This window comes from Barbatula barbatula, assembly GCF_947034865.1.
Source record: "Barbatula barbatula genome assembly, chromosome: 24".
Lineage (NCBI taxonomy): Eukaryota > Metazoa > Chordata > Actinopteri > Cypriniformes > Nemacheilidae > Barbatula > Barbatula barbatula.
Genome location: NC_136787.1, coordinates 14,141,784 through 14,169,060, shown reverse-complemented (window position 1 = coordinate 14,169,060; position 27,277 = coordinate 14,141,784). Strand labels below are relative to the sequence as shown.

At 39.6% G+C, this 27,277-nt stretch overlaps 3 protein-coding genes across 3 annotated transcripts; all 3 read right to left on the bottom strand.

Annotated features, from left to right (window-relative positions):
• Positions 1 to 1,718: 1,718 nt before the first annotated feature.
• On the bottom strand, positions 1,719 to 17,520 carry LOC306889709 (uncharacterized protein). Its single transcript, XM_079448946.1, has 14 exons — positions 16,971 to 17,520; positions 16,290 to 16,410; positions 15,364 to 15,471; positions 14,655 to 14,691; positions 12,693 to 14,545; positions 12,575 to 12,602; positions 10,452 to 12,214; positions 10,325 to 10,373; positions 10,156 to 10,199; positions 9,838 to 9,886; positions 7,770 to 9,616; positions 7,542 to 7,578; positions 7,055 to 7,138; positions 1,719 to 6,977 (listed from the first exon to the last, which is right to left on the bottom strand). The coding sequence occupies exons 1-14, from the start codon at positions 17,072 to 17,074 to the stop codon at positions 2,881 to 2,883; spliced, it is 10,221 nt and encodes a 3,406-aa protein (XP_079305072.1). The 5' UTR covers positions 17,075 to 17,520; the 3' UTR covers positions 1,719 to 2,880.
• Positions 17,521 to 18,686: 1,166 nt separating this feature from the next.
• thap12a (THAP domain containing 12a) lies at positions 18,687 to 22,628 on the bottom strand. Its single transcript, XM_079448945.1, has 5 exons — positions 22,379 to 22,628; positions 21,681 to 21,801; positions 21,054 to 21,134; positions 20,875 to 20,914; positions 18,687 to 20,757 (listed from the first exon to the last, which is right to left on the bottom strand). Exons 1-5 carry the CDS (start codon positions 22,465 to 22,467, stop codon positions 18,860 to 18,862), a joined length of 2,229 nt encoding a protein of 742 aa, XP_079305071.1. The 5' UTR covers positions 22,468 to 22,628; the 3' UTR covers positions 18,687 to 18,859.
• A 107-nt stretch (positions 22,629 to 22,735) lies between these two features.
• Positions 22,736 to 26,958, bottom strand: LOC306889820 (cytoskeleton-associated protein 2). The gene is made up of 7 exons (XM_079449149.1): positions 26,810 to 26,958; positions 26,173 to 26,239; positions 25,257 to 26,074; positions 24,811 to 25,144; positions 24,665 to 24,725; positions 24,083 to 24,350; positions 22,736 to 24,003 (listed from the first exon to the last, which is right to left on the bottom strand). The coding sequence occupies exons 2-7, from the start codon at positions 26,200 to 26,202 to the stop codon at positions 23,715 to 23,717; spliced, it is 1,800 nt and encodes a 599-aa protein (XP_079305275.1). The 5' UTR covers positions 26,203 to 26,239; positions 26,810 to 26,958; the 3' UTR covers positions 22,736 to 23,714.
• Positions 26,959 to 27,277: the final 319 nt, after the last annotated feature.

Genomic DNA, 27,277 nt, shown 5'->3' with positions numbered 1-27,277 from the left:
AAATTAGAGAAAAATGAGAGAAAAAGATGAAATCAAAAGAATCAAATGCAATTAAACTTGCACCACATCCTGCATGTATTCACCATTTAGGCTACAGAAAAAGCCGATGGTGTTAGACACCAAAATCTCTACAAGTCAGAAGACCAGACATAATCCTATCTGCAAATAGCCCCGCCGGCAGTCTAACCAGAAGAGGAGACAGATCCGTTTGCTTTATGGATGAGTAAAAGGAACGTGGGGAGATGCACTTTAATACCGGCTGAGCAGACACAATCACACCCTTGTTCTGAGAGGAGGAAGAGGGCAGCTCTGTTTCAGTGTACAGACTGATTAAATGAGCCCGCTTCAGTTTGATCAGAGCAGAGGATGCTACCAGATGAACACACAATGTTAAGAGTGCTTTTAGAGGAGAAAGGAAATGCCCTAATCCCAGACACCAACAGACAAGAGAAAAGGTATTTCAAAACATTGTCAAGGACGATAGTGGCTCCAGGGGTTTTAAGGCTCATGTTCTTCTAGACTTGAAAAGGACGACACAGGAAGCAAAATTCAAACATCTATCTACTTTAAAGATGTCAGGAATGGTTTTAAATTCCTTAAACAATGCAAAAACATTACATGACTGACAATCTACCTTTTTGGATTTTACTGTGTAAAATGACAATAAGCTCATCTAGCAACTGAAACATAAAAGATGCATGCACGTATTTCTTCCTCAAACATGCTTTTTTATTTAAGATGTGGGGAATATGATCTGAGAGCTGTTTTGAACTTACTTTACATTTTGAGCACCATGTAACGCACAAAGTATTCAACGCAATCTGGCTGGTAGATCACAAAAATTGAAAAGTTATGTATTTCTTGTGGACAAACAAAACTACTGTGGTTTGTGCAAAGCATTTGTTGATGATGGTCGGTCAAGAACTTAGATTTTAAGTATCTAGAGAACATGTGGATCATTTATACGGCAAGAGTGCAGTATGTGAACGTATTTGTATAAACAGCGTTGATGTAGTTTTTAGAAATTCTCAATTTGTCTCGACAATTTTAAGTAATTTAAACTCTTGGCAGGCATTTGTTTCCATGGGGAGAAAAGCAAAATACATACACTCTTTTATACAATCTTCAATTGTTTCAGAACAGCTACTCTTCTATTCTCTCAAGTCGAGATTTAGTCTGCAACAATAAAGCAATAAAATGGTCCTTGATTGATTTGTAGTTGTAATGACTGTGGTGTTGTCTTGTTAATAGCTTTATTTTGTGCTTTCCGACCACATCTACTGCCGCTCTCACAAAAAACGACCCTAAAAGGTCAAAGGCCCTAGCCCCTAAGGGTGAATCATAGGTCCAAGGCTACATGGAAATGGAAGAATGATTGCTTCTCAACATCTCAAAATCTACTCTTGAAAACAATATTCTGTGATAGATCTGTAGTCTATGAAACAAAGGTTAAAGAATGGCTGCAAATCATCGATTGGCTACAGGGGGCCCTAACTTACACTTTGAAAAGATTGAACTTTTAAAAAAGTGAACGTACTAATCATTAACTACCTTTGACTCAATAGAGAATAAAAGACATCGGTATGACGTGGTAAAGCACAGCAGGATAATTATAAGAGCTAATCAGAGCAAACAGAACTAGCCAGAAAGAGGTAAACAAATAATTGAAATTAAATATGTAATCCGTCACCTGTAAACAACCAGTAACGCTTAAAGATTATAAAGTTATATTTATTTCTGGTAGGTAGAATTCTATATTATTGATATACAAATGCAAATTAATTATATAAAATTATACCTTTTTTTAGAATCAACTATAAACAATATAGATTACCAGATTTGCTAGTGCACATATCTTCCAAATATTATGAGGTGAAAAAAATTCCCAATTGTATTATACTTCTATCAGCATTATAACAGCGAATCCTCATCTCAAAATACTGACTGACAACTAGTTAGAATTTCTGATATTTATAATAAAAATACATAATATAACACACTTACTTACTACAGATGGTAAGTGAATTAACTGTTGGCATAAACGGACAAAATTAAAATCAACTAGGGATAAAGAGGACAAAAACAGAATCATCTGTAATTAGACCTTTACAAACCAAGAAAGGCCAACGCTGCCATCTTGTGGACATGCTTTAAAACATTTAGGCTTCAATGTCACAGAGGCTAAATGTAAACACCGTTTCTTTTTAATGATTTTATTCATTTATTTTAGTCAAATATATATGTATGCATCCTTCATGAGGAGGGCTTCTGGGAGAAATGTTTACAGAAAAATCTAATTCATCTAAATAAAACTGCAAACAAATCAACCATTGTAACACGCATAATGATACAGGAACAGACCGTTTTAGTTTGTGCTATGGGATGACAATTTGACAATAAAACATCACTATTGTGACTAAATGTGATAAAACACGCTTCTCAAATTTTCTCGGAGGACTTAAATGATTTAAAGTCCTTTAAGGTTCCTGAAGATATTAAGAAATGTCCAAAGTCTGCTGTGCAGACTTTTAGTCTGATGATTAGAAGAGTCATGGGTTTTGCATAAAGGCACAAAGCAGTAAAGCCCCCCCCCCCCCATGGGCATCCTTTTTTTGGCAAGACATTGGTCCCAATTGTCAGTCCTCTTTTTCCATGCCACATACGTAAATGGAAGAAAACAAAAAGACAAAACATCAATAAAACCACAATGTGAATATAATTAAATTGTACATGTCTAATTCATGTGTCTAATAAAAAACCATACTGAAACTACAGTCTGACATGATCTACAGTTTAGAATAAAGTGGGCCATTCTGAAGATTCAGCAGTATATGACATCCTAATGGGAGGGCTTGTTTGGGATCAGCCAAGCCCAGTCGCCTACAAAGGATATAACTCAGAACTCATGTACCCCTGTCTAAAGCTACCCTGCACGCTGGACCAGGGCAGGGCCGCCAGGAGCCTAAGAATAGTTAAAATGTTGGGAAAAGACTGGATGTCAGAGGTTTGGAGAGTGCCAAGAAGAGTATCAGGTAGGTGCTGGTGAGCCACGATGGAGCCTTGCCACCTATCCTTCCACCTCTGGAGCTCATCCTGGAGGGAGTTTGGGTCAGGAAGGTCATCCTGAAACACTCTGACTAACTCAATGTCCTTGCAGCATCCCTCCACTTTGGACATAACATAAGGCACAACCTGCAAGCAGTGAAGAGCAGACAAAACATCCTGGGAGAGCCCTTCTGCTTCTGCAATGCAGTACTCAATGGCCTCTCTACTGATGTCCTCTCTGTAGTGCACATTTAAGGGAGGTTGTAGTGAAGGATGCTGTACTATGACCTGGAGCTTAGAAGCTAATGCAACTGCCTCTTGAAACCAGGTTTGATGGTGTGATTCAATACAGCTTTTCATTTCACTGAGAGGGGACAGAATATCAGACAGGCTGCTTACAGCTTGATACACATCACATGAATTTCCCTGAAGACTCTGGTTTAGGTTTTTGGTGAGGCTCAGGATGTTTCTCATAATCACAACTGTCAGTATGAAATCAAAGTTCTGGATGACAGAAAGGAAGCTCTGAGCCTGTGCTGCGTTGGCCTGACTGTCATTTCCTTTCATCTCATTCAAACAATAAAATACAGCCTCTAGAATGTCGACAGTAAAATCCAGAATCTCATGGCTCATTGCCCATTGACTGCTCCCAAGCTTTGATTTCAGCTCACTGGCTTTACTTTCGTCCGTCTGGAATAAATGTACAACAGCATCGTGTAGCCGTACTTGTCGCTGATCATCCTCAGAGAACCACCTTAATAGCTGCTCAAAGCATTTAAAACTGTGTTTGAGCACTCTTAGAGAGGACAAACTGGCTAGCAAAGACTTGGGAGTTAATGGGCTCAAGAGACTCAAAGCATGAGGAAGTCTCTGGGAAAGCAAAGATGAAGCTTGTCTCATCTGAGAGACGGAGGCACCGGGTCTTGCCAAGACCTGACCTCTACAGAATGCCAAGTTTAAACCCCACTTCTGTGAGAGGGCAGTCGTCAGAGTATCCACAAATAAAGCGATGCTTGTGGCAAGGGGAATAAGAACTAATATATTCTCACATTGAACATCTTGTTTGTCAAGGTAGTGTATTCCAATAGGGATGTAAGGTTGTCCATCAATTTCCAACTCTTCCTCAGCCACAATGGTAAAGTACTTTATGTCACAAAGTTCTTTGAGTAGTTTCTCCCGAGCAGAAGTGTCATAGAGGGTAAGAACTTTTTGTTCAGGTTCAGTGTGTTTGTCTGTGCTGTCCTGAGCCTTTGCTGTAGATTGGTCTGTTTCTTCAGACTGTGCTGATGGGGGATGATCGGTAATGTCCTCAGGTGAAAGAGACATGGAATGGTTAAGAGTTACTGCAGAAGGCTGATCAGGGTGAGCATGTAGCGCTGCGGTTTGATGGTCTGATCCATCTGGGGATGCTGAATCCAGCTGATCTGTGCCACAATCTACAGCAACTTCAACCTGGTCGGGGCCAACCTGATCTACTGCTTGTGAATGATCGGTTCCACTTTCTGAATTCCCTGGTACTATCTGATCAGTTTCACTTTGACCAAATGGCTCGAATTGATCAGGCACGCCTGGAATAATTCTATCCATAGTCTCTACCACAGACTGTACATCATCTGCCATGAGCTCATCGGTTCCACTTTGATCTGCTGATACAATCTGACTAGTTCCGTTTACATCTACAACACCTGTTACTGAATGATCATCTCCACTATGACATTCAACTACAGGTTGAGCTGCAACTTGTGCCACAAACTGATCAGTTTGATCCATTACCGATTGACCTGGATCACCATGATCTTCAGATTGATAATTTCCAATGTCAACTACCATAAGCTGATCCCCTACTAACTGACCACTTCTATCTTCACCTCCCAATTCTGTTTCAGTCCCACCAGTATCATTCTGGCCATCTGTTATAGACTGATCATTCTCAACTTGACTCACTACAACAAATTGATCAGGTACACTTTGATCTCCCATTATTGACTGAACACTTCCGCCATGATCTGGTCCAACAGACTGATCATTTCCAGAGTCAACTACCATGAGCTGATCATCCGATTCCAATTGATGGGTTTCAACTTCATTTACTAACCCCGCTTCTGTCTGACCAGCCTCACTTTGACCCTCGACTACAGAACGATCAGTTTCAACTTGATCAACTTCCACTAACTGATCAGCTACACTTTGATCTGCTGTTACCGTCTGATCAATACCAGTTTCAACTTCATTTGCTAACCCTGATTCGGTCTGACCAGCCTCACTTTGACCCTCAACTACAGAATGATCAGTTTCAACTTGACCAACATCCACTAACTGATCAGTTACACTTTGATCTGCGATTACAGTCTGATCAATCTCAGCATCAACTATCATGAGCTGATCAGATCCATTTTGCTCCTCTGATACGACCTCACCAGTTTCACCTTCGTTGGGTAACACTGCTTCTGTCTGACTGGTCTCATTTTGAGCCTCAACTACAGAAAGCTCTGTTTCAGCTCTAACATGTGCCACTACGTGATCAGCTAAACTTTGATTGTCTGTAACAGACAGATCAATTCCAGAGTCAACAACCATGAGCTGATCAGATGCGTTTTGATCCTCTGACATTAAGTGACCAGTTCTAACTTCATCTGCTAACCCTGCTTCCGTCAGAACAGTTTCACTTTGTCCCTCAACTACAGAATTATCAGTTTCAACTTGTTCAACTGCCACTAACTGATCAGCAACACTTTGATCTGCTGTTAAAGACTGATCAATTACATAGTCAACAACAATAAGCTGTTCAGACACAATTGTATCCTCTGATACCAACTGACCCATTTGAGTTTCATTTTCTAAACCTGCTTCTGTCTGACTAGCCTCACTTTCTGCCACAGAATGATCCATTTCAACTTGACCAACTGCAATGATCTCATCAGTACAACTCTGATGTGCTACCTTTCCAGAGCCATCAACATCTTCAAATTGACCAGATTCAATATGAGCCAATGATACTAACTGAGCAGATTCACTTTCATCTTGAACTATTATAGATTGAACAGTTTCCACAGTGTGTGAAACTGTGTGTTTGCCTGTTTCTGGCTGGTTTGCTTCATTTTGATTTGCAGCTACAGAATGATCAGTGTTACTCCTATCAACTTCCATGACTTGATCAGTTTCTCCTTGATTCTCTGACACAAACTCTTCATCTAGACTTTGATCAACTGCCATGGGTCGAATATATTCATCTGTATCCCCTGAAAGCAACTGACCAGTTCCATCTTCTGCCAACGCTTTTACTGTATGACAGGGTTCTACAGACAGATCGGTTTCAGTGTGACCGGCTGCAATCATCTGAAGAGGAACAATTTGCAAGCTTGCTGGTTGGTCTGTTCCACTTTGACCTGCTGCTAAAAACGGATCATTTTCCCTTTGATCAACTTGCATGGTTTCACTGTGATCAACTTGCATGGTTTCACTGTGATCAACTTGCATGGTTTCACTGTGATCAACTTGCATGGTTTCACTGTGATCAACTTGCATGGTTTCACTTTGATCGACGGATAATAACTGGTCACTCATTTGCTGTTCTACTTGTTCAGCTCCATCTTGCCCTATAGCCAGCAACTGATAAGCTGCAGTCTGAACTAATAAGCCAGCTTCACTTTGATCAACACCATTTTTATCTTGATGTTGAGTTGAGTCAATTAGTTGATCAGTGTGGACTACTGATGTGGATTGGACAGTTTGTGTTGGTTGTTCAGGTGTGCTGATTGACAAAGGGCTGCTAGCAGGGATGAGCAGAGTCGTTGTTGCGGGTTTGTCAGATGTGTCAACAGTTGATGATGACTGTGGGTCAGGTGTGCTTGTGGATGGTTCTTCAGCTTCAAGTATCTCAGTAGACCCATTTTTTTCCATTTGAACTTCCTCTGTAAGAGCAGTGTTGACGTCTAAGTCAAAAGAGAAAAAACATGGTTTTAAATAAAAAGACAAAATGAAACGTTTAATACTACAGATATTCACTGACCAGTTCCAGCATCCTTTGCATCATGAGAATAACCAGAACCATTCACATCCACGGAAATCTCCTTTGGAGCCATGGCAATTACTTCTGAGGAAGATAAATAAAGATTGTATCAGAACAAAACAACGTCTATATCCACAGGTAATCTACTTGGAGTTAATGTTAAAGTTAATGTTTTAAGCGTATACTTAGAAGACTCAAATGTTTCCATAACAGAAAAAAATTATAATAGAGACAGATACAGTCAAAAACGACTCAAAACACATTTATTTTGAGATTGTAATAATGAATTCCTATGGAGAAAATTACTTCAGCCCTCCATCAGCACTTCACGTGGGGCAGTGACGTAATGTGCAAAGAACCTATTGCATTTGTCATATCAACCTCTTATCAGCCAATTGACCACAGTGCTATCGGTCAACCATGATTATATAAAATATAAAACTGAAAATATGTGTGATTAGTAAGAATAAATAACAGTTTTACTTACCACTTTCCATTCTCAAATGATTTACTCTTGCTTTTGCCTACAAAAAATATAAAATCAGAAATTATAACTGGACCCTTCCTGAAAAATTTGTTTTTATTAGAAATTTTTAACATAAAATTATAACCATAACCAGATGTTAATTGAATGTAAATCAAAACAAATGGCTAGTGAGAAAATTGTATGCTGTTACGCAAAAAAGTAAAAACTACTGCAAGAATGTCACCATACCTGAGCAAGAAATTGATGACTCTCTAGATCATTCTCCATACATTTCTCAATTATCTCTTCCAAACTTTGAAGCGTCTGCCGATGCATCAGAAGCATGACTGCATCAGTCTTACTACCCCTGATGAAGATACCATCTCTGAGCAAAGTTCTCAAGGAATTTAGAGTTGTTTTCATTAGATCACACTCCATGCTAATGCTAGGCAACACAGCCACGAGCTTAAGAAGCGTAGCAACATTTGGAAGTTGTTTGGCTTCACTGTGGAGCAACGTCTCAGAGATGGAGGTAGGAGGAGAAACATCTTGGTACTTCTCCGTCCACACTGTGGCCCAGGTGTTGATGTCTTCCTCAGCTGTTTCTGGTTCAGGGAGGTCACTCAGGTAGATAGTGTGCAGTTTATCATTGGATTCAGGAAGGATGGGAAGAGGGTTACAGGTTGGCAGCAGAGACAACACTTTAAGGGCTTTCAGGTGATTTTCAGAGAAGTTGAACTTCATTTCTTCTATCAACCCATTTAGAACTGGTAAGCTGACGGTTTCCATGTAGAATGCCTCTGGTGACTCATAGCTATTGACGGATTCTGGATATGACAGCAATCCAGTGACCTTAACAGCAAGTTCCACTGCCTCATCAAACCAGGTAGAATGCACTGCACTCACATTTTCTAACATCTTGCTTAGAGAATCTATTATTGGCATAATCTTCTCCAGCTCACATACAATGTCAGCAGGGTTTCCACACCGAAACACTGTGCTACAATTCCTCAATGGTGCACAGGCGTTCTTCAAAATCACGAGAGGGATGACAAAATCAACCTGCCTGATAGCTGTGGACAGAGTCTGAGAATGCATCAACATGTTACTACTCCATGACCCACTGTTGTTGGTGCTCACAGAATCCAAGCAGTTGAGGGCTCCCTCCAGCATGTCCACCAGGATATCAAAGAAATCTTCTCTCTTTTTCCATCTGGACAAGCAGGTCTCTGGGATCTCTCCAAGGGCTTCCTGTGGTGTGTTTAGAAGTCCATCCATTGTCTTAGCAAGCTCATTCTCTAACTTAGGTGACTGGTCGAAAAACTGTAACAGATCCTCAGCTATCTCTAGAACCTTAGTAATGGAGGCGTTTTGTAAGCTTAACGCAAGCCAATAGGCAAGCCCACAAGATTCACTGGGTGTGTTCACAGCTAACGGATAGTTCTTCAAAAGGCCCAAAGCCATCTTCCTGAGACTCTGGCCTCCTGTGCCAATAAACATAATGGACTGACCACGACAGTAGCTCATCTGAAGTCCCCACTCAGCCTCTAGAGTGGATGAAAGTGCTTTAGCTTGCAAATTTATATCAGAACTTTCATCAAATGGCAGAAACCCTACCAGCTCCACTTTAGGAATGCAGTCATTGACATACCTAACAAAAACTGGCAGGAACTTTGTTTCACCCACCGAGATGGGTCTATCAGTGATGATGGAAAAAAATGGAGAGTCCTGAACTTCACTGAGGATTTGTTCTCTTATGGCCTTTACAATGCATTGCAGCATTTCTTCCTCTAAAAACAACATCCCTTCCTGCTGTATCCAATGACATGAAGCAAGGTCCCGAAGCACTGAATCTTGCTCATCTTTACTGAGGTCAACCAATGAGCAGTTTCTTCTTGCAAGCACAGCTGCCTGTTTAAACACCTTTTCACAGTTTTTTATGTTGTCCACTGGTTCATCAGAATGGCCATTCTTAGCCGTATTGGTCTCTTCTTTGATCTTTACCTGTTGGTCCACAATTACCACTTCAACAATATCTTCGGACTGATGTTGAGCATCTATACTCTCTGCTTGTGTGGGGGTGTCTGCTTCTAAAACTGGGAGTAAACATTATATTTAAAAACCCAAGATTAAGTTAAACAAATAATTCTGACCTTTAAAACCTGGGGCCGGATTAACAAAGCATTCTTAAATTCAAGAGAAGAGACAAACTTCCTATAATTTATCCTCAGAAATTTCTTATATTTTGTCTTATGAACAGTTTCGTGAATCCAGCCCCTGGAGCTCGGTACAGAGAAAGTTTCAAACAATTACATACCTCTGTTTGTTGTCTCAGAATTCATCACTGGTGTGCTGGGGTCTGTTCCCTGTAAAATTACAACTCTACAGTTAAAAACAACAATACTGACAAAATACAACAGCGTAGAAAGGCTGATGTGAAACAGCATTTGACCTAAACCAAAAGATTTTGAAGTACAACAAATAGCTCTGCTCTCTTAACCCTTCATTGTTAACAACATTTTCACAGTGGCAAGATACTTGCAATCTTGACAAATATTTTTCATACAGATGTGGTGTAAAATTAAGCTACAACAGCTGTAAAGAAAGTCATCACTAATTATTTAATATGACAAACCTGTAGAGTTTCCCTGACCTCAACTACATCCGTTTGGAGGCCATCTGCAAAGTTGACAATTAATTAGAGTTAGCTTTAATTAGAGTTAGACATTGGATCTATAATATAGGAAAAGCATCTGGATATCTTAAGTTTAAGTAGTTTACGTTTCTGTAAAAAATAGACATACCCTCTGTTTTGATCTCAACAGTCCTTCCCAAAGTTCTGGATTCTTTGTCCTGTTAAATAAAAAGACAATTAGATTTCTCTGAAATACAAATAGAACATTAAATACCAACACTAACATAGATCCTTACCAGGCATATACCCTCCAAGGTTTTAGGTGTGACTTGTAGGCACTGAGCAACCATTTTGTCAAGGTCTCTTTTAAAGTCAGTTCCCACCTGAAGCATGGCTAAACAGGGCAATCTGTCCTTTGGAGTGGAATTGCTCAGGTAGTCTTGATACATTTTATGCCGCTTCACCTCACCACAATATTCTAGAGCTGTGCTTGGCAACACGCAGAGAATTTTCAGCAACGTATTGATGTTTGAAAAGTACTGCATGAGCGGCAGGCGCAGAGTCTGGAAAATGGTTTCTGGTATGGTTTCACTAACCACTTTTGTATTCCACTTCACTTTCCAGCAACTGAGCTCTGTGAAGAAGTTTTCAGGGTCTGGAAGGTCACCGATGTACAACGGAGGTTTTGACTTTAGGGTTTCAAAGACATAGCTCATTGTAACGGAGCACGGCACCAGTGACAAGAAGTTGAGGGCCTCCTTGTGGTCATCTGAGAAATAATCCTTCACCATGTTTATAAGGTAATCGACCAATGGGACGCTCATTGCGTCTTTGTAGTAGGGACCTGGTTTTAAGAGACTGTCCCGTGGAATAACCACATTATCAGGCACTTTGACCTGGACACCCAGATTCTGAGCGAAGACGCAAGCCTCATCAAACCAGTTCTGATGGAAAACCTTGATGTTGGTCTTCACCCGGTGGAGCGTGGCCAAAATCCCACTGATCTGACAAAGCTGTGAGGCAGCACTAAAATGGTCTTTCTGCAGTGCTGCGCTAAGTTCTCTGGTGAACGATGAGGCATTCTTTAACGCAACAATTGCCACAATGAAGTCGAAGTCCCGAATCAACTGAAGCAGTCTTTTGGCACGGTTAGAAACCGTCAAGCTCCATCCCTGCGGTTTGCAGTCATCAACATTTTCGAGGCACATTGCCAAGGGCTCTAGAATCTGAGCAAAGACTTCATAAGAGTCGTGCTTTTCAAGCCAAGAAGAGCAGAACTTTCCTTGAAGCTCATGGATTTTCTCATAGCTCTCTCTCAGGCCTATGGCTAAGACTTGATCCAGTTGTTTCTCCAGGAAAGGCAGGCTTTGGAAAAATGACACTATCTCTTCTAATGTGTCTATGGCTCTGATGACCGCAGCTACAGGGACTGACCTTGACCACCAGGTATTGAAAGAGTAACATGAGCAGTGTGTGCATATAGCAAGAGGCTGCTTCTCCTGTATTTTACAAGCGAAGGCTTTGAGCTTGTAGGACACCTCGCCGGAGCCAAGGTAAGCCTGGCCTCTGCAGTTGCTCAAATTCAGATGCCACTCTTTTGTGACGGCATCAAACAGTCGTTCGGACATGGTGTCAGTGTCATGACTGACTTCTACAAACCCCAAAAGCTCAAGACGCATGATATCAAAATTGTCGACAAATCTGAGAAACATGGGAAGGTAGTCTATTTCTCCAAGTCTGACCACTCGGTCAATGAACAGGGAGAAGAATGAATGTCCGACCTCCGTAATAATTCGATCTCTGACAACATCTTCGCACACTTTCAGGACTTCGTTCATTTCAGATTTGGTCACATACTCCATTTCTTGATCACCCTGTGTTGGTTTGCTTTGTCTGCCATATGCTGCAGTGACCGCTGCCTGTAGAGCAGATTTTAATGCTTCTTTATCCGTTTCTGCACATTCTGGTGGTTTCGGTCTCTCAGTTTCCATACTTAAAGTCATCTCTCTTGGTTCTTCTGTGTCGTCCTTAGAGGCATCATTTGCAATGGTTTCTGGTACTATACAGGGGTTGGAGTACAAAAAGTGAAATGTTCAAACAGAGTGGGAAAAATAATGATGGCAGTCAAAAGTGCCACAGAACTGTCTTCTTTTATACATTCTTCGAAATATCTTCTTTTGTGTTCAGCAAAAAGTAATTTTATAAAGCAATTTTTCCTACTATGGTAGTCAATGGGTTCCAAGAAATGTTCAGTTACAAGCATTCTTCTAAATATCTTTCTCTGTGTTCATCAGAAAAAATTAATTTATACAGATTTGGAACAACTTGAAGGTGAGTAAATGACAATTTTTATTTTTGGGTGAACTATCCCTTTAAAAATATAAATATATATATGAAAAGAAAAAAGTTCTTTCTTTACCTGATGGCTCGACTTCCATCTCGTCAACCTTAAGATAAATAAAAGGTTATGATTGGTAAAATTTCTGTTTGCATATCTTCAGAAAACGAAAAAACATAAGGATGCCAAACATATTTACCTCTTGCAAAAGCTGCAGGATGTCTGGATATTTCTCAACATACGCCTCCACCATTTCCTCAATGTTGAAGTGTACATCTTGGTTGACATAAACAAGAGCCATATTACATAGTCTCTTCTCTACAGGAACTTCTTTCATGTAAGAGTGATACCTGTTCAACACCATTTCATACTGTCCGTACACGTCTGCTTCTGCAGTGACACAAGGGATGGTACCCAGCACTCTGAGAAGGCTCTGCACGTTTGGGTAAAAGCCTATATCTGGAATCTTGAGGGTGGCAAACACATTGGTTGGAAGGATCCTTCGCTTGCTAGCATGTCTCCACTTCACTTCCCAACAGCCCAGCTCATCATAGAAGGAGTCAGGACGAGCCAAGTTATTCAGGTTGGCATCGGCGACTTTGTCTTTGCGGATGCTAAAATTGTGGTCAGCCATGTATGATGGCACCAATGACAACCATCTGAGGATTCTCACCATTTCAGTGCCTAAGACTCTTTTGACTTCGTCAGCAAGGTATTGCAAGACTTTCTTGCTCAGTGTTTCCCTATAGTAATCCTCTAAAGAGATCTGGGGTTTCTCTGCACCTTCACCGTTGCTCACCAACTCCGCAGGCATGCTGACTGGCACACCCAACTTCTTGGCCCTGCCCAATGCATCGGAGAACCACTTTCTATGAAAAATCGGAATCTCCTGTAAATGTTTGGTAAGAAGCTTTAAGGCATTGGAGATGGTGTACTGTAAGGTGCTGCTGATGCTGATTATTCCCCTGAGACTGGGGTTCAGGATGCTTACACAACACAGTGTGTTCTTCAGGACCACAAGCGTAACAATGAAATTAAAATTCTTCATCTTTTCTTTCAGCTTCAGAAGCACTTCGACAGTGTCTGCATCCACATTTGAAAGGGAACTGGTGCACATCTCTCCAATGCTGTTCAAAAATGGCTCCAAGATATCAAGCATTGTCTGAAAAGCATCGGTTGCGTATTCCCATTGGTTCTGGCAAGCATCCTTGACCCTGTCCACCTCACCCTTGATGTGGCCATATAATGAAGTGATCTTGATGTCAAGTTTCCTCGTCAGAGTTTTGGACTGTCTAATAACAGCGGCAACCTCTTCTACGGTATCAATAACATCTTGAATTGAAAGGACGGGCATGGTGCGAATCAACCACATGTTAAAGGCATAGGGCTCACTGGGGGCTAACACTACTTGTGGAAAATCCCTCAACATTCTGCAGGAGAGCTCTTTTAACTTTTGACATACGCTCCCTGTTGACATGTAGGTGAATCCACGACAGTGCTCCATCCGCAGACCCCACTTGTTGCTGATCTTAGATATCAGCATATTAAACAGACTATCAGAATCGATATCACAGGGGAGAAATCCTACAAGGTGTTTGTGTGGGAAGCCTGCAGCTGTGACAAAACGGATAAAGAAAGGGATCTGATCCTTGCCTTCGATTAGTATTTTGTCTTGAAGAAGTATGGAGAAAAAGCGTGCGAGGTGCAAACTGTTGCAAATCTCCTTGTGCATAACATCCTCCCCTAAGGTGAGCACTTCTTTCGGGTCAATCTTCTCTGCACATATGGTATTGACAGAGTGTGGGCCAGCTTGGTCGCTCCCCAGTGGTTTGGCAGAGTTGAGAATTGCATTGCTGCCAATGTTGAAACCAGTGAAGGCTAACGTCTCTTTGAAATAGTCTTTCAAAGTCTCCTTGACTTTAGAAATAGCAGGATCCTCTTTCTCCGATTTATCAGGTGCAGGAAGTTTGCGTGTCGCGACGTTCTCGACTGGGACGTTCTCAACTGTATCCTCTGCTGTTATTAAAGAGGGTTGCGAGTTATCAGCAGTACCTAATGAAAGCAAAGCACAAAAGAAAATGTATATATAAATAGCTAAGCATTTCAGAAGCTAAACTGTGTAATTTCAAAGGAAAAAATGCTGAGATAATGCATTTTCTACCTTTAGTTTTCTTTGCGACAACTGGCTCCTCTGGTGCCTGAAAACAAAAACATATTTTTTTACCCATATTATCCAAATGCCATAGCTTAGCTTTTGTATTTAAAACGGTTTGCATATCAAATACTCAATCTGTGACAATGCATCCATAATGATAGGCATAAACAATAAATCGATTTTACAGAGGCCGAAGTGTCCAAACTGGTTCCCCACTTTTTTTCCTATAATAACACCAATACATTGTAAAATGTATGTCAGACAGTTCCCTTTGCCCTTTGAGAAGAACTATAACAAACAAAATCAAGAAAATCCTAATAAAATCTAAATAATTTAATCTAGAAATAAAAACTCAAAATTTAACTTCTCAAAATTCAAGTATAACAAGCCTATACACAACCTCTGTTGCCTTCCGCATGTTTAAAAACTTAACTCTTCAGCTTAGACCCCGTCTATATCGGACAAGACAATAGAACACATTAGAACCTATCATAACTTAAAAAAATGTCCACACTATATGTGTTGCGCGGTGCAACGTGACAATCCCATTGGAACAAGCAGTATGTCGTGTCGCATCGGTCGTGTCCGGTGTAGACACCGTGCAAGTCAAAAATGGTAACAAGAAAGCTCAACACTCGAATGCATAAAACCATGAAGCAGAATTCAAATATTTTTGCAATAAAACGATTAAAACAAACATTAAAACTATACCCACTTTCTCTCTTGTTCTTTTTCGGCTGCTATTTTCTGCTTTGTCCTTGTTGGTTGGTTGGTCAAATATAGTAGGAACTGCATCATCCTTGAGGACAGGCTTGGCAGTGCTCTAAAATAAAACCAAAATGTATGATTTGTAGATATTCCAGAATGGCAAAAAATTTACATGGTAACTAGTCATTATGCACAACTCCTATCATTGGTCCTATACATTTTTACACATAATTGAAAAAATAATTGTAAACTGCAAGAGATTAATCTCAAAAAACATGTAGCTACAGAAATATAATTTTACTAAGTAGACAGTGACAACTTGCCCCAAGTTGGAGGTCAGTTAAGTTACTGTGAAATACATTACATACATTAATTCTACCTTTGTAATAAAAACAATGTACAGCATTTATCATACACGGCAGCAAATGTTTAATTCCCAATAGATTTGGTGCACCTTATCCCAGAACTAGCTTTAATCCATTTAAGATGTCTATAAGACAGTTATTTTTTTTATTACATTGCAGACATACAGATATATTTTTAATTTGCTTTGACAATAAAGAAAAGATGTGGTGCAACTTATCAGAGAACTACATTTTCCATTGAATATACTGTATATGGCTAGTCTTTAATGAAGAAAATTAATTCTTTCTTTGCTTAGACATAAAACACATCCATCTAAAGCATCACAAAAATCATATTTTAACAAAAAAACACATTACCTCCCTTTAATCTCACATTTCTCACGTTCTATTAAAGCTGTATTTTATAGCACGTTTCTAAATATATGGCAGCATGACAAGAACATAGAAAGGTGACACATTATACCCACTGACACATTTGCATACAATTCATGAACATGATAATGCCTGAAAAAAATGCACACTTTAAAAGCTCTTTCAAGATGATGCTCACCCTTCTTGGCATACTTACTTGCTGACATAACATAGATGTCTCAAAATGTTTTGAGCATAACTTGTAGTTCTTGTGTAAATATTCAGGTGTTTTACTCTTCAGATCTGGTCTGCTGCAGTTGCTGACCCATTGTTTACATCTACAGATAGAAAATAAGGTTACTGCAGTAATGCAAATGTGATGCTAGTCAAAATAAGATTTTCTTCGCGTGAATACAATAACCAGTTAAACGCTGTCGGTTTACGATTAAAACAAAACCTAGCAAAGCACATTTCAAGCCATAAACAGAACGGCATGTATTCTGGAGGAATTAAATTCCTGCCATTTTGGGAAGGGCCTGATGATGGCGAACGCGTACTGGAGTCATTGCTTACAGTAACCTAATAAAAGTTGCAGCAATCACTTTGCAGAACGGCTAAACATTCATTGATAAATGCGAACTGCAAGCAAGATCTTCGCAGAAACATATCGCATAATCAGCTTTCTTATAAAAAATACACATATTAGATAAAAGCTGATGATATAACTAACGATTAATGCATTCAATTAATCATTGCGAGGGGGGGCAGAAGCTAACCAGCTAACAAACAATGCTAATTTGCAAATACATGCTCTAAATGCTTAACTTAACGGGACGTAACATATATGCTTCAACGCAGATTTGAAATGCATTTAGTACAGAAATAAAACCGCACTCACCGATTCGCATCCAGCGGGAACCTGAAGAAGAAGAAAACGTTGGACTGGTCCGTACTCTGCTTGCAGCTTGCTGCAGCACAGGAGTCGGGCATTTTGGACATCATCAAAATGAATATCGCATTGCATTAATCCTCTCTCGCAAATGAGAAGCTGTGAGATTTAAAAAGCAAGCGCCGACATAGACGTTATATATTATAACGCTCAAGCGTTATTTTGTATCGTCGCCTGCATTTTGTCGGAACTTGCTCGTGGCCGAAATGTTGCTATCCAGATCAACAACCAGGAAGAACATCTATGTCGAGCGGAAATAGATACTTGGACCAATGTATGGCTAACGTTAGATAGCCCCTACAACTCTGTTGCACCATCGGTAGTTTCAATTCTCATGTGCACGGAATGAAAAACGCAACTGTAATAAGGTATATTTGTATTTTTAGTAATACAATCTAAGCACCAAATTGTTCTCCTTTTCCACGAGGCGACAAAGGTTTTTTTTTCTCCAACCCACGTGAATATCTAGGTCACTCCCCTTTCATAGCATAAGTACGGTATCGAGATCATAGGTTATACATCATTTTATCTGGATTACCTTGTATTTTAAAGTTTACGTAAGTTGGTGTAAAGATAACTGTAGAAACAGCTTGGTGTACGGCGTTTTTTGTAACGAATGCAGGATAGATCATTAGTACTGTACTAGTAAACGACGTTTGTCTTTTTTTAAGTCTTTAAAAATGCGATGCAGCACAAAATATGATCTCAGTACACTCTTAACGTACAGTTCCGGATAATTTTTTTCTTGAATATGTAGTTACACTTTATGCAACACAAAATAAATCACTGTTTTATTTTACCATTCCAAAATAAAACTTAATTAGGTTTGATAAATAATTAAACCCGTTGAAATGATTACATTTTGCATACAGAAAGAAAACAGATAACAAAATATGAACAGAGAATAGGGCTGTTCAAAATTATCGATACTTGTAACTGTCTACATTTTTTTGTTGATGCCTCTGCTATCGATACATTTGTTTTAAATCATGTCGTATACTTCCGGCCAAAAGTAAGTGGAAGCGAGTATGGCGAAAAATATAAGAACGCTGCGAGCTCTCAGAGCTGATGTGTGGGTGTGCTTTGGTTTTACTAAACAAGTCATAAAGTAATATATATGAAATTATATGAGTTATATTAAATAAAGGATGTTTGTTAGCTTCGCAAGTCATGACCCAAGTCAGTTGGCTATTGCAGTGCATTAGACAAAAGTAACAATTTATTGTGCTTTCACCAATGTGACACCAGTGCATTTACAGGAGGGATGAACCAGGGATTTTATACTGTCCATGTTTACTGCTTAACTGTAATGCACCACAACAACCAAGTGACTTGCGTGACCCACCTCATTCCCACTTGAGGGGCGCAATCCAGTTTGGGAACCCAAACCTCTAATCTGAAGGTCCATGGATTGCACATCATGGCCACTCTGCAGAGGTAAGGGATGTTTTTACAGCCATCCTTAAAGAAAACCCCAGGTTGTGCACAGCATGTTCTATTTCTAGCTCTACTTTTTACATTTTCTATTTATATAGTATTTCAATATATCATAAATGTGTATCGTATCAAAATACATAGCAATATATTGTATTGTGATATGTATCGTATCGGGAGTCAGATGCCTATACACAGCCCAAAAAGAGAACCAAGAGACAATCATAAAGTTGTTCAAATCAATTCGAATTTAATTTGGAAATACACATTTATATACACAATGTTAAATCCTGCTAATCCTGAATCACTGTACATAAAGGCAAAAGTAAAAAAAAGGTTAAAGCTGCAAAATTACAGACTGCTCATTATCATGTCATCATACAGGTCTGATCTGATTCATGTAATCAATCACATTTCTCTGTTGGTTCACTATCTGGATACATTTTTAAGTATGTCTCCACCATGGTGTCCAAATCATGCTTGATGCCACAGTTAATATGCAACAGGGCCGTACTCTTATTTCTGTGATGGACAGGTGTGTCTTCCACATACTTCTTTAGTCGAAGATTTGCAGTGCTGCATTTGTCATCTATCAGAGCGAAGACTGGCAGACTATGAAGGATTTTTAGTAAAGCACACACGTTGGGAAAGAACTTGGCATCAGACAGCTGAAGCGTTTCATAGATGTTGGGTGGCAAAACAACATCTTTGGTGCCATGCTTCCATTTAATCTTCCAGCAGTGCAACTCTGCAGGAAAGGTCTCAGGGTTCGGCAGGTCATTTTTGTACATCTCTGCACTGGTCTCCTCTGACGTGTTAAACTTTAGCTGCCCCATGATGGCTGGCACAATCGATAAGGACTTCAAGGCTTTCAGATGGTTTTCAGAGAAAAGATCCGTCAGCTCTTTAATGACATGTGTGACCACCGGAATGGTGACGTTTTCTTTATAGTAGGTCTCAGGTTGGATTTCCTCACCAGTTGCTGGGCGTTTTCTAAAGTACAACCTGGGTATTTTGACTGGTATTTCAAGAGCTGCGGCCAGGTTGACGGCCTCCTCGAACCAAAACTCATGATACACCTCAAGATTCTCAAAAACTTCATTTAGGGAATGCAGAACTGCGGTTAAACTGGTAGCTGCAGAGAAAACCTCATTCGTCTGACCTTGCAAATTCTTCCCGAAGGCTCTAGAGAAGGACAAAGTGTTTTTAAGCACAACTAGCGTCATGACAAATTCAAAATCAGCCAGTGCTTCAGATATCACGAAGGCATTGTGTGCTATCTCATCGTTCCATTTGTGATCTTCATTGTCATGGACACTATCCATGCAAAGCAGGAGGGACTCAAGGAGGTCAACGGCTATTTCAAAAACCTCATGCTGTTCGGTCCATTTAGAGTAACATGCTTCTTTGAGGATGCTGATTTTCTCATCGTTTCCCTGGTAGTAGATGGAAATGGCGTTCTCCAGCTGATTTAGCAATAAGGGGGACTTACAGAAAAATGCATCCAACTTTTTCAGAGTAGACATGACGAGATAAACACCCGTGAAGGTCATACTGTTTGCCAGGCAGATGTTTAGAGAGCAGTTGGAGCAAGGGGTGAGAATCGCTAGCGGGTATAACTCAGTTATTTGGGCCAACACTGCCTTGACCTTCATAGTAGACACACCAGAGCAAAAGTACGCTTGCCCTCTGCAATGCTGCATATCCAGCCCATATTTCTCTGTCACTTCATCAATAAGCCTCTTGGTAATAGCCTCTACATCACCTTCTAAAAGCAGAAACCCAACAAACTCTTCTCGAAGGCAGTTGCTTTTGTCCACAAAACGTACAAACAGCGGGAGGTGACTCTCTTCAGCAACCTCAACCTGACTGCCAATGACGAAACAGAAGAAACGGCCCTCTTTAACCTCAGCTAAAAGCTCATCACGAGCGCACTTTTCAATCACATCCAGTATCTTCTCTAACTGAGCGCTGGAGCAATACTCAGAGTTCACAGCTGACATCTCAAACTTTTTCCTGAGGGATTCATCGCCTGCATTGATGCGGTACTCCAACAGTGCCTGAAGGTTGCTGGAAGTAAAGCTTTTGCTTTTGGGATCTTTGTCGGAGTGTCCATTTAGAGGGATATTCTGCACTCCCATCATCACAACAACATCAAACATGGACTTGAGATGCTCTTTATTGAGCGTTTCTTCATCAACAGCCTGGGGGCCACTGTCAGCCCCATCTCCATTACTGCTCTCGCTGACCTCTTGTGATTGCGTCTCGCTGGTTTCTTTGGTACCGTCTCCTGCCTTGTCCACTGAAAAAATAAGTTTAGAATGAACTATAATTTAACAGACAGAACATACCGAGTATGTAGACAAATAAATACACATTGCAAGATTAATAGTCAATCCACACATTGAAATATACTTACGTTTATCTTTCTTTGCTTCAGGGGCATCATTATTTTCTGTCTGTTAAATACATAGCATACAATTCTTTAGTAAACTATTTGAATGTCGCTTTGGATAAAAGCGTCTGCTAAATGACAATGTAATTGAATGTATTATATGAGCACAATTAAAATGACTTTAAAACAGCATAAATTCTTACCTCCTGATTTGGCCGTTTGCGGGAAAGATCATCAAATATAGTGGGTATCGCACTGTCCTTCAGAACAGTCCTGAAAGGGCTCTGGATGATAATGACAATAATATGTAATACACAGTTAATTTAGATTTACATAATTAACTGTAGGTGGGCAGTTTCATGCCAAGTTTAGGAAATATCAGCACTGTGCTATTAAAGAACAAATAATAACCCACTATTTAACAGGAGCTTTTTATCGCTATTATACATGCAGTTATTTATTTGTCGTTTCACAAATGTATGTTTATCATTCCATAGGACTAATTATGTACATTACAGGGAGAGTTTTACCAAAAATGTCTTGACTGTACAACTCAAGTTTCTTCTGCACAACACAAAAGAAGAATGTTGGTTACCGAACAACAAAAATATCTTCTTTTGTGTTCTGCAGAAGAAATAAAGTCATACCGGTTTGAAATGACACGCGAATGAGTAAACGATGACAGAATTTTCATTTTGGGTGAACTATCCCTTTGAGTTAAAAGGTGAATAGAAATAATGACCAGTCACAGCACTTTAAAATATGAATTATATAAAAATGTTAATCTAAACTTTGAAAACAAAGTTCATGCAAATGTAATAGTAACTTACAGTTTTCGTTATTAAGTTAGGTTCAAAGTGCCTGGCACACAGTCTGTGGTATTTGTTCAGATGGTCAGGTGTTTTGTCCTTCAGATCTGAACGACAGCAGTTTTCAACCCACTTCTTACATCTACAGAATAAAGAAAAAAACAATTACTAAAGAACCAATGCAACATGAAGTTATGGGGCACTGACACATTGATATTAACAGACAACTGTATTGCACTGCAATTGTTTACATCTGATCTGTGATAAGGCACACATTTATCTCTAGTATGTTGTGGCAAATGAGTATTGAACTCCAATATCTCGTGTATAATAAAAACATTATCTTTACTTGACTTTGACTGTTATGCTGTACTGTACAATGCTCACAATATACGGCACCTAATACACAACAATTCCCCACATGACATAGCGTGGTTAGCTAACAAACGTACCTCTTAGCTACAAAATATTAAAAGTGGCGGATTTAGGCTGTCCGTTGAACAACTTGGAGATCAGTAATATAATTTAGAGTTGTATAACTCGATTCAATATCTGAGAGTTCGTGCGTTTGCGTACATAAAGATCTGTCTGTCACGGAGCTAACCGGCTCAATAAAGCTTTGTGTTTTGTATGCGCTGTCTGAAACATTATATGCAATTTATTAATGCGTGCTCCGTCACCTCGGTTGTCAAATATATATGATGAAAACGTGTGCTTACCTCTCTGGATCCCGTGGAAACCTAAAGAACGCCAGAACCGAGTGCGTGCTGTTCCTGGTGCAGTTCAGCGCCGCGCAGAAATTAGGCATTGTGCGTTCACCCCGATTATAATCCTAATACTGAATCGAGTACATCCGACTGTATAGGATAATGTTCCGCTCAAAAAGTTTTTAAAATCAAGTTTGATGGACTAATAAAGCGGTAAATTAAACTGCACTCTAGTGCTTTGTGTGGCCTGGAGGTGAAGCGCGTTGGAGTTCCTTCCCCGCCCCACAATGCTTTGCGAGTTTACCGCGAGTTCAAAATATCAGCCAATGAGAGAGCGTTTAGAGGAAGAAATGGCGCCAGTCAGGAACTGGGTGGATACTGGATAGATTTGAAAATGTATTTCTCAGTTATTCATAAACAGGGTTAAGATTTTAACATAATGGACAGATCGGTTTTAATTTGTATTAAAGAATTAAATTCAAGTTTTTATATAACACTCAGAAACACTTTATTAAGATTTAGGGTGCATTACAATATTTTTGGTTCAAATTAAAATACAGCAAATGCTCCTGCCTTTAAAAAGACATAGTCAATAATGAAGTATTAATGAAATTCTTTACAGATAATAATTCACAAGCTAAAATGTTAAACTCTCATTGCATGTTCAGGAAGAAATTGCACAAATAAAAAATGAACCGTAACAACTGCGGTGCAGAGTACTTATAACATCTAAAAGAAAATATTTTTGTGGGTAAAAAAAACATTTTTAATACTTATCTTTTCTAACCAAAACTTCCACAAATCTTATTTTTACAATAAAGAACACAATGTGATGTTAATGATACAAAGTACCCAAACAGCTCTTACGTCCACAATGAGCCAGTAACACACAGAAACCTCTGACCTTCATGTTAACATGGCATAGATACAGTAGAGGTTTCCACAAATAGTGCTTATAAATAATATTATTGTCCTTAAGCTGTTCAGCCTTCTAATACAGTTAACACTTTATTCTATATAGCAGCCCAATGCAACAAACACTTAAATATTACAATATTACATTTTTAATAGTGTTACAATGTTATGACCAGAGTGTTATGGTACTTCTGTTGTTAATTTCATATTTAACAACAGAATTCTGTTATTTTGGTTATTTTTCTGTTATTCGGTTATTATGTGACCTTGTTGTTTGTGGTGCCTGAACAGTTTAAAACGTATTTCATTCTAACAACCCGTAGGGAGCACGTGAAACACATAAAATGGTTTAGATGAAAGCATTAGATATGTTTAGAGTCTGATTCTTGGTACACAACTCAAAATTGACCCTTTCTTAATATTAGATCAGTCCTTAACTGCAAACTTTTCCAATGTCTCCAGGTTGATCAGGAAGGTCCTCCATCAGGGCGGGGTTTTTTCTGTAGATGTACGCACTTGCATCTGCATCTTCGAGTTGCACCAGCTCAGCCAATGAGGAGACACAAGTGTCGTGGTCATTCAGCATACCTGGAAGACGTGAGGACTTGCGCTGGATCCGTGTTGATCGTCGCACAGGAGTAAGGAACTTTAGGTCCTTAATGGTGCTCTTGTGGCGTGAGCCGCTGCCTGGAGCAGATTGGCATTCGATTCTCTTTTTCATACTAAAAGCATGTGAAGAAAAAGATGTATAAATGTCGTGGACATGCACAAGTCTGAACAATTATTTGTATCCCTACTTACCTTTGCAGATATGGAGTCGTTTTCACACTGTACTTCACAATGGAAGCCCCTTCCATCTCTGGAGTTGTTGTACTTATCTCCTCCTCACTATCCTCACTCTCATATGGCTTCTTCTCTTTTGCTTCTTTGTCTTCATGCTTTACAGCAGCCTCCTTACAGTTTTCGTCTTGCTCCAGTTCTTCCTCTTCTACAATTTCAAACACTTTGTCAGTTTCCTGGACCTCTACATGCAGATCCATCCTTTCACCTCCCAACTCATCAGCTGTACCTGTCAAAGAAAGATAAAAATAAGTAATATCATACCTTTTAGAGCACAAAGTATGAGCGACTGCTCATCTGTTACCGGACCAGTTTTGCCAGAGCCACGTTCAAACATTGTTATGTTTTGTTAGCATTGGTTTAACTAGATTTCATATTGATAGTGGTTATTGATTCATTTGATTATTCTTATGGTTGTATTTTGTTGTAATACATTTTATATCTTTATGGATTCCGCCATGTCGTCTTCCTTTATGTTACATCTTGGAGCCAGGTGTAACAAATGGGATTCTTATGTAACATAAGAATGAGAATAACACTCACCATCTGTACATGATGATGGTGTTCCCATTGCCTCCAATTTATCACACAAGTTAAGTACAAGCTGTAAATTGCAAAGTAAAATTTAGAATACAATTATAAATCTATGTATACATAAACTATGCTATAAGGATCAGTATGATTCTTACAGATTCCATCCTGATCTCTGGGTCGACCGGCAGATCCATATCACTGTTGTCAAGCAAATCTAGCGTGGTATTCAAAATATTACTTGATCTGTCGGACTGTACTGGTTTGTTCTCAGAAACTTTAATATCATCGGTCTGGCTGTCAGGCTTCTTTTCAGGAGCTGGTTTTACAGACTCAGGCTGGGAAAAAGGCTTTGGCTGGGCAATGCTGGTGGCCTTGGGTCCAGGTTTAGACAGTGGAACTGGTTTGCGTGAATTGGTAGGCAACTTTTCTGAAATTGGAGGCCTCTTTATAGATTTTCCCTTCGATGCCAGCCACTCTGCAAGCTTTGCCCTAAAGAAGAATACAAGCACTGTAGTACGAAGACGTAGTACAAAAAATAGTATGTACTGTATTATTAATAATAACTATTAACAAGTCTATTAAAACGTTTTATTAAACTCACCTTCTTTCATCAGCCGTCTCCATTTCCATCCTGTACTTGCTGATTGTACTTGTTACAGGCCTGCAGACTTTCTGTTCAGTGTTTGCCACAGCAGGTTTGGGTTTAGCTCTCTGTACCACCACCTCATTCTTCTTTGAGGCAATGGGTTTGCTGGTGACCAAGCGCCCTGTAGTTAGAGGGGCTGGCCTGGAAGGAGCACGTAACTGGCGAGGACCTCCTGGACGGACGGAGCCTGCAACCTTCAGAGGTATCTGTTTTTGGGAAACAGACTTCTGGACTGGTTTTTCTGCAACGTGCTGAGGAACATCAGACACAGATTTCGGTCTTGATGGAAAAGCAGAGTTAAGTGTTGGTCTTACAGATGCTGGAAGGGAGGTGACAGACTTGGATCTGACTTTGGGCACTTTGGTCAGATCTGGCTTCGAAATCGCTTTCTTTTCTGTGGTCTTCACATCACCACTGGGTTTTCTGAAACAGTCTATTTTCGACTGTATCACACGGCCTTTGTAGGTACCAGGTTTGGATTTCTGGAGTACAGTAGGTTGTTTTTGAACTTCTTCCACAAGCTTTCTGGTTCTAACAGATTGCTGGGTACGGAAGGCCTGACTTAGTGTGTTCCGTTTGGTTGGGTTGGCCTCATTGGTGCTGGTCTTTGGCCTGGCATCTTTTTCCTTCTCTCCTTTTACAAAATGATCTTGCTTACCATCATTCTTAGATTGAAGAAGTGTAGATTTACACAATACTCTTTGTTTTGAAACTGTGCTACTGATGGCCTGTTTTCTTGGGCCACAAACTGGTTTGGTGTTCTCCTTGTTACTCTGCGCACAAAGAATTACCCAACACAATTTATTAAAGTATATTTTATGCATTTGTAGTGATGTAGACCTAGTGGTGGACAGCATTACTGTAAAATTACCTTTCTCACTACTTGCTCCATTCTTTGCATTTAACAGTGCAAGCACAGCTCTGGAATGATGATCTCTCTGTTGAACATGAGATTAGATTACAGTTTACAACAGAAAGATGAACAACAACAAGCAGCTTTTAGAAAATTGCAACATAATTTTGCAAATACTTAAAACCTTTAATATTTGAAATATACTACATATAAACAGTAACCTCCCTTACAAAAACTGACCATAATTTTCGTTTAAATGTAATCTTACTAAAGTGACCAACCATGATATTTTCAATAAAACGTCGCTAACCCAAATAACAATGCGCCCAAAACATGATTACTTCACTTTTATTATAGTTAACGATATAGTAAAATGATGTAAACAATAGTTCATTTTTATAAGGGCTAACTCTACGAGACCTTTGTTAAATCTCGATTTCATTTCTAAATGTGACATTTTAAGTATTTGTCACACTTATAAAGCACTTGTAACGTATATCGAAAAGCGTCAACTTAAATACGTAAATAGTAACGTTACACGCACACCTCAACAAATCTAATGCGTAAACACGGCATTAGGTTTGACACTGCACGTCCCACATTATAAAGCAGTCACAAACCATTTAAAATGACTGATAAAATAACGTCTACGTACCTTAATCTAAGATTCGGGTAAACCAAATGTCAAAAGCTGAGTTTATTTCAGGAATGTTTGCGAGAAGAACGATCGTCCATACAGGCAGGCGTGCAGCGTTTGAAACTGATTTGACTTTGGCGCGGCGGCCGTTCTGATTGGAGATGACCGTTTGCGAGTCACTCTAGCCAAACATTTGTATTGGCTGATTCCGGTCATGTGATCAAATCGGACCCACCCGCTCGGGAAGCTAGGCGGTGCCTGTTTGGTTTGAATGAAAATAAAATTCCTCTCATAACTGTGTTGCGACTCTAAAGGCCATTGGACACCGAGTCCGAAATTTGCATCCGATTTTTTTACTAACGTTAAAAAATAAATACGACCATAGAAAATGTCGGACTGGGTTCGTTTTCTGCTTTATTCGCATCCGTGCTGTTGCAAATGGTGAAAGGTTTAATATTTAGTACACTACTTACTTAATTCACAGAA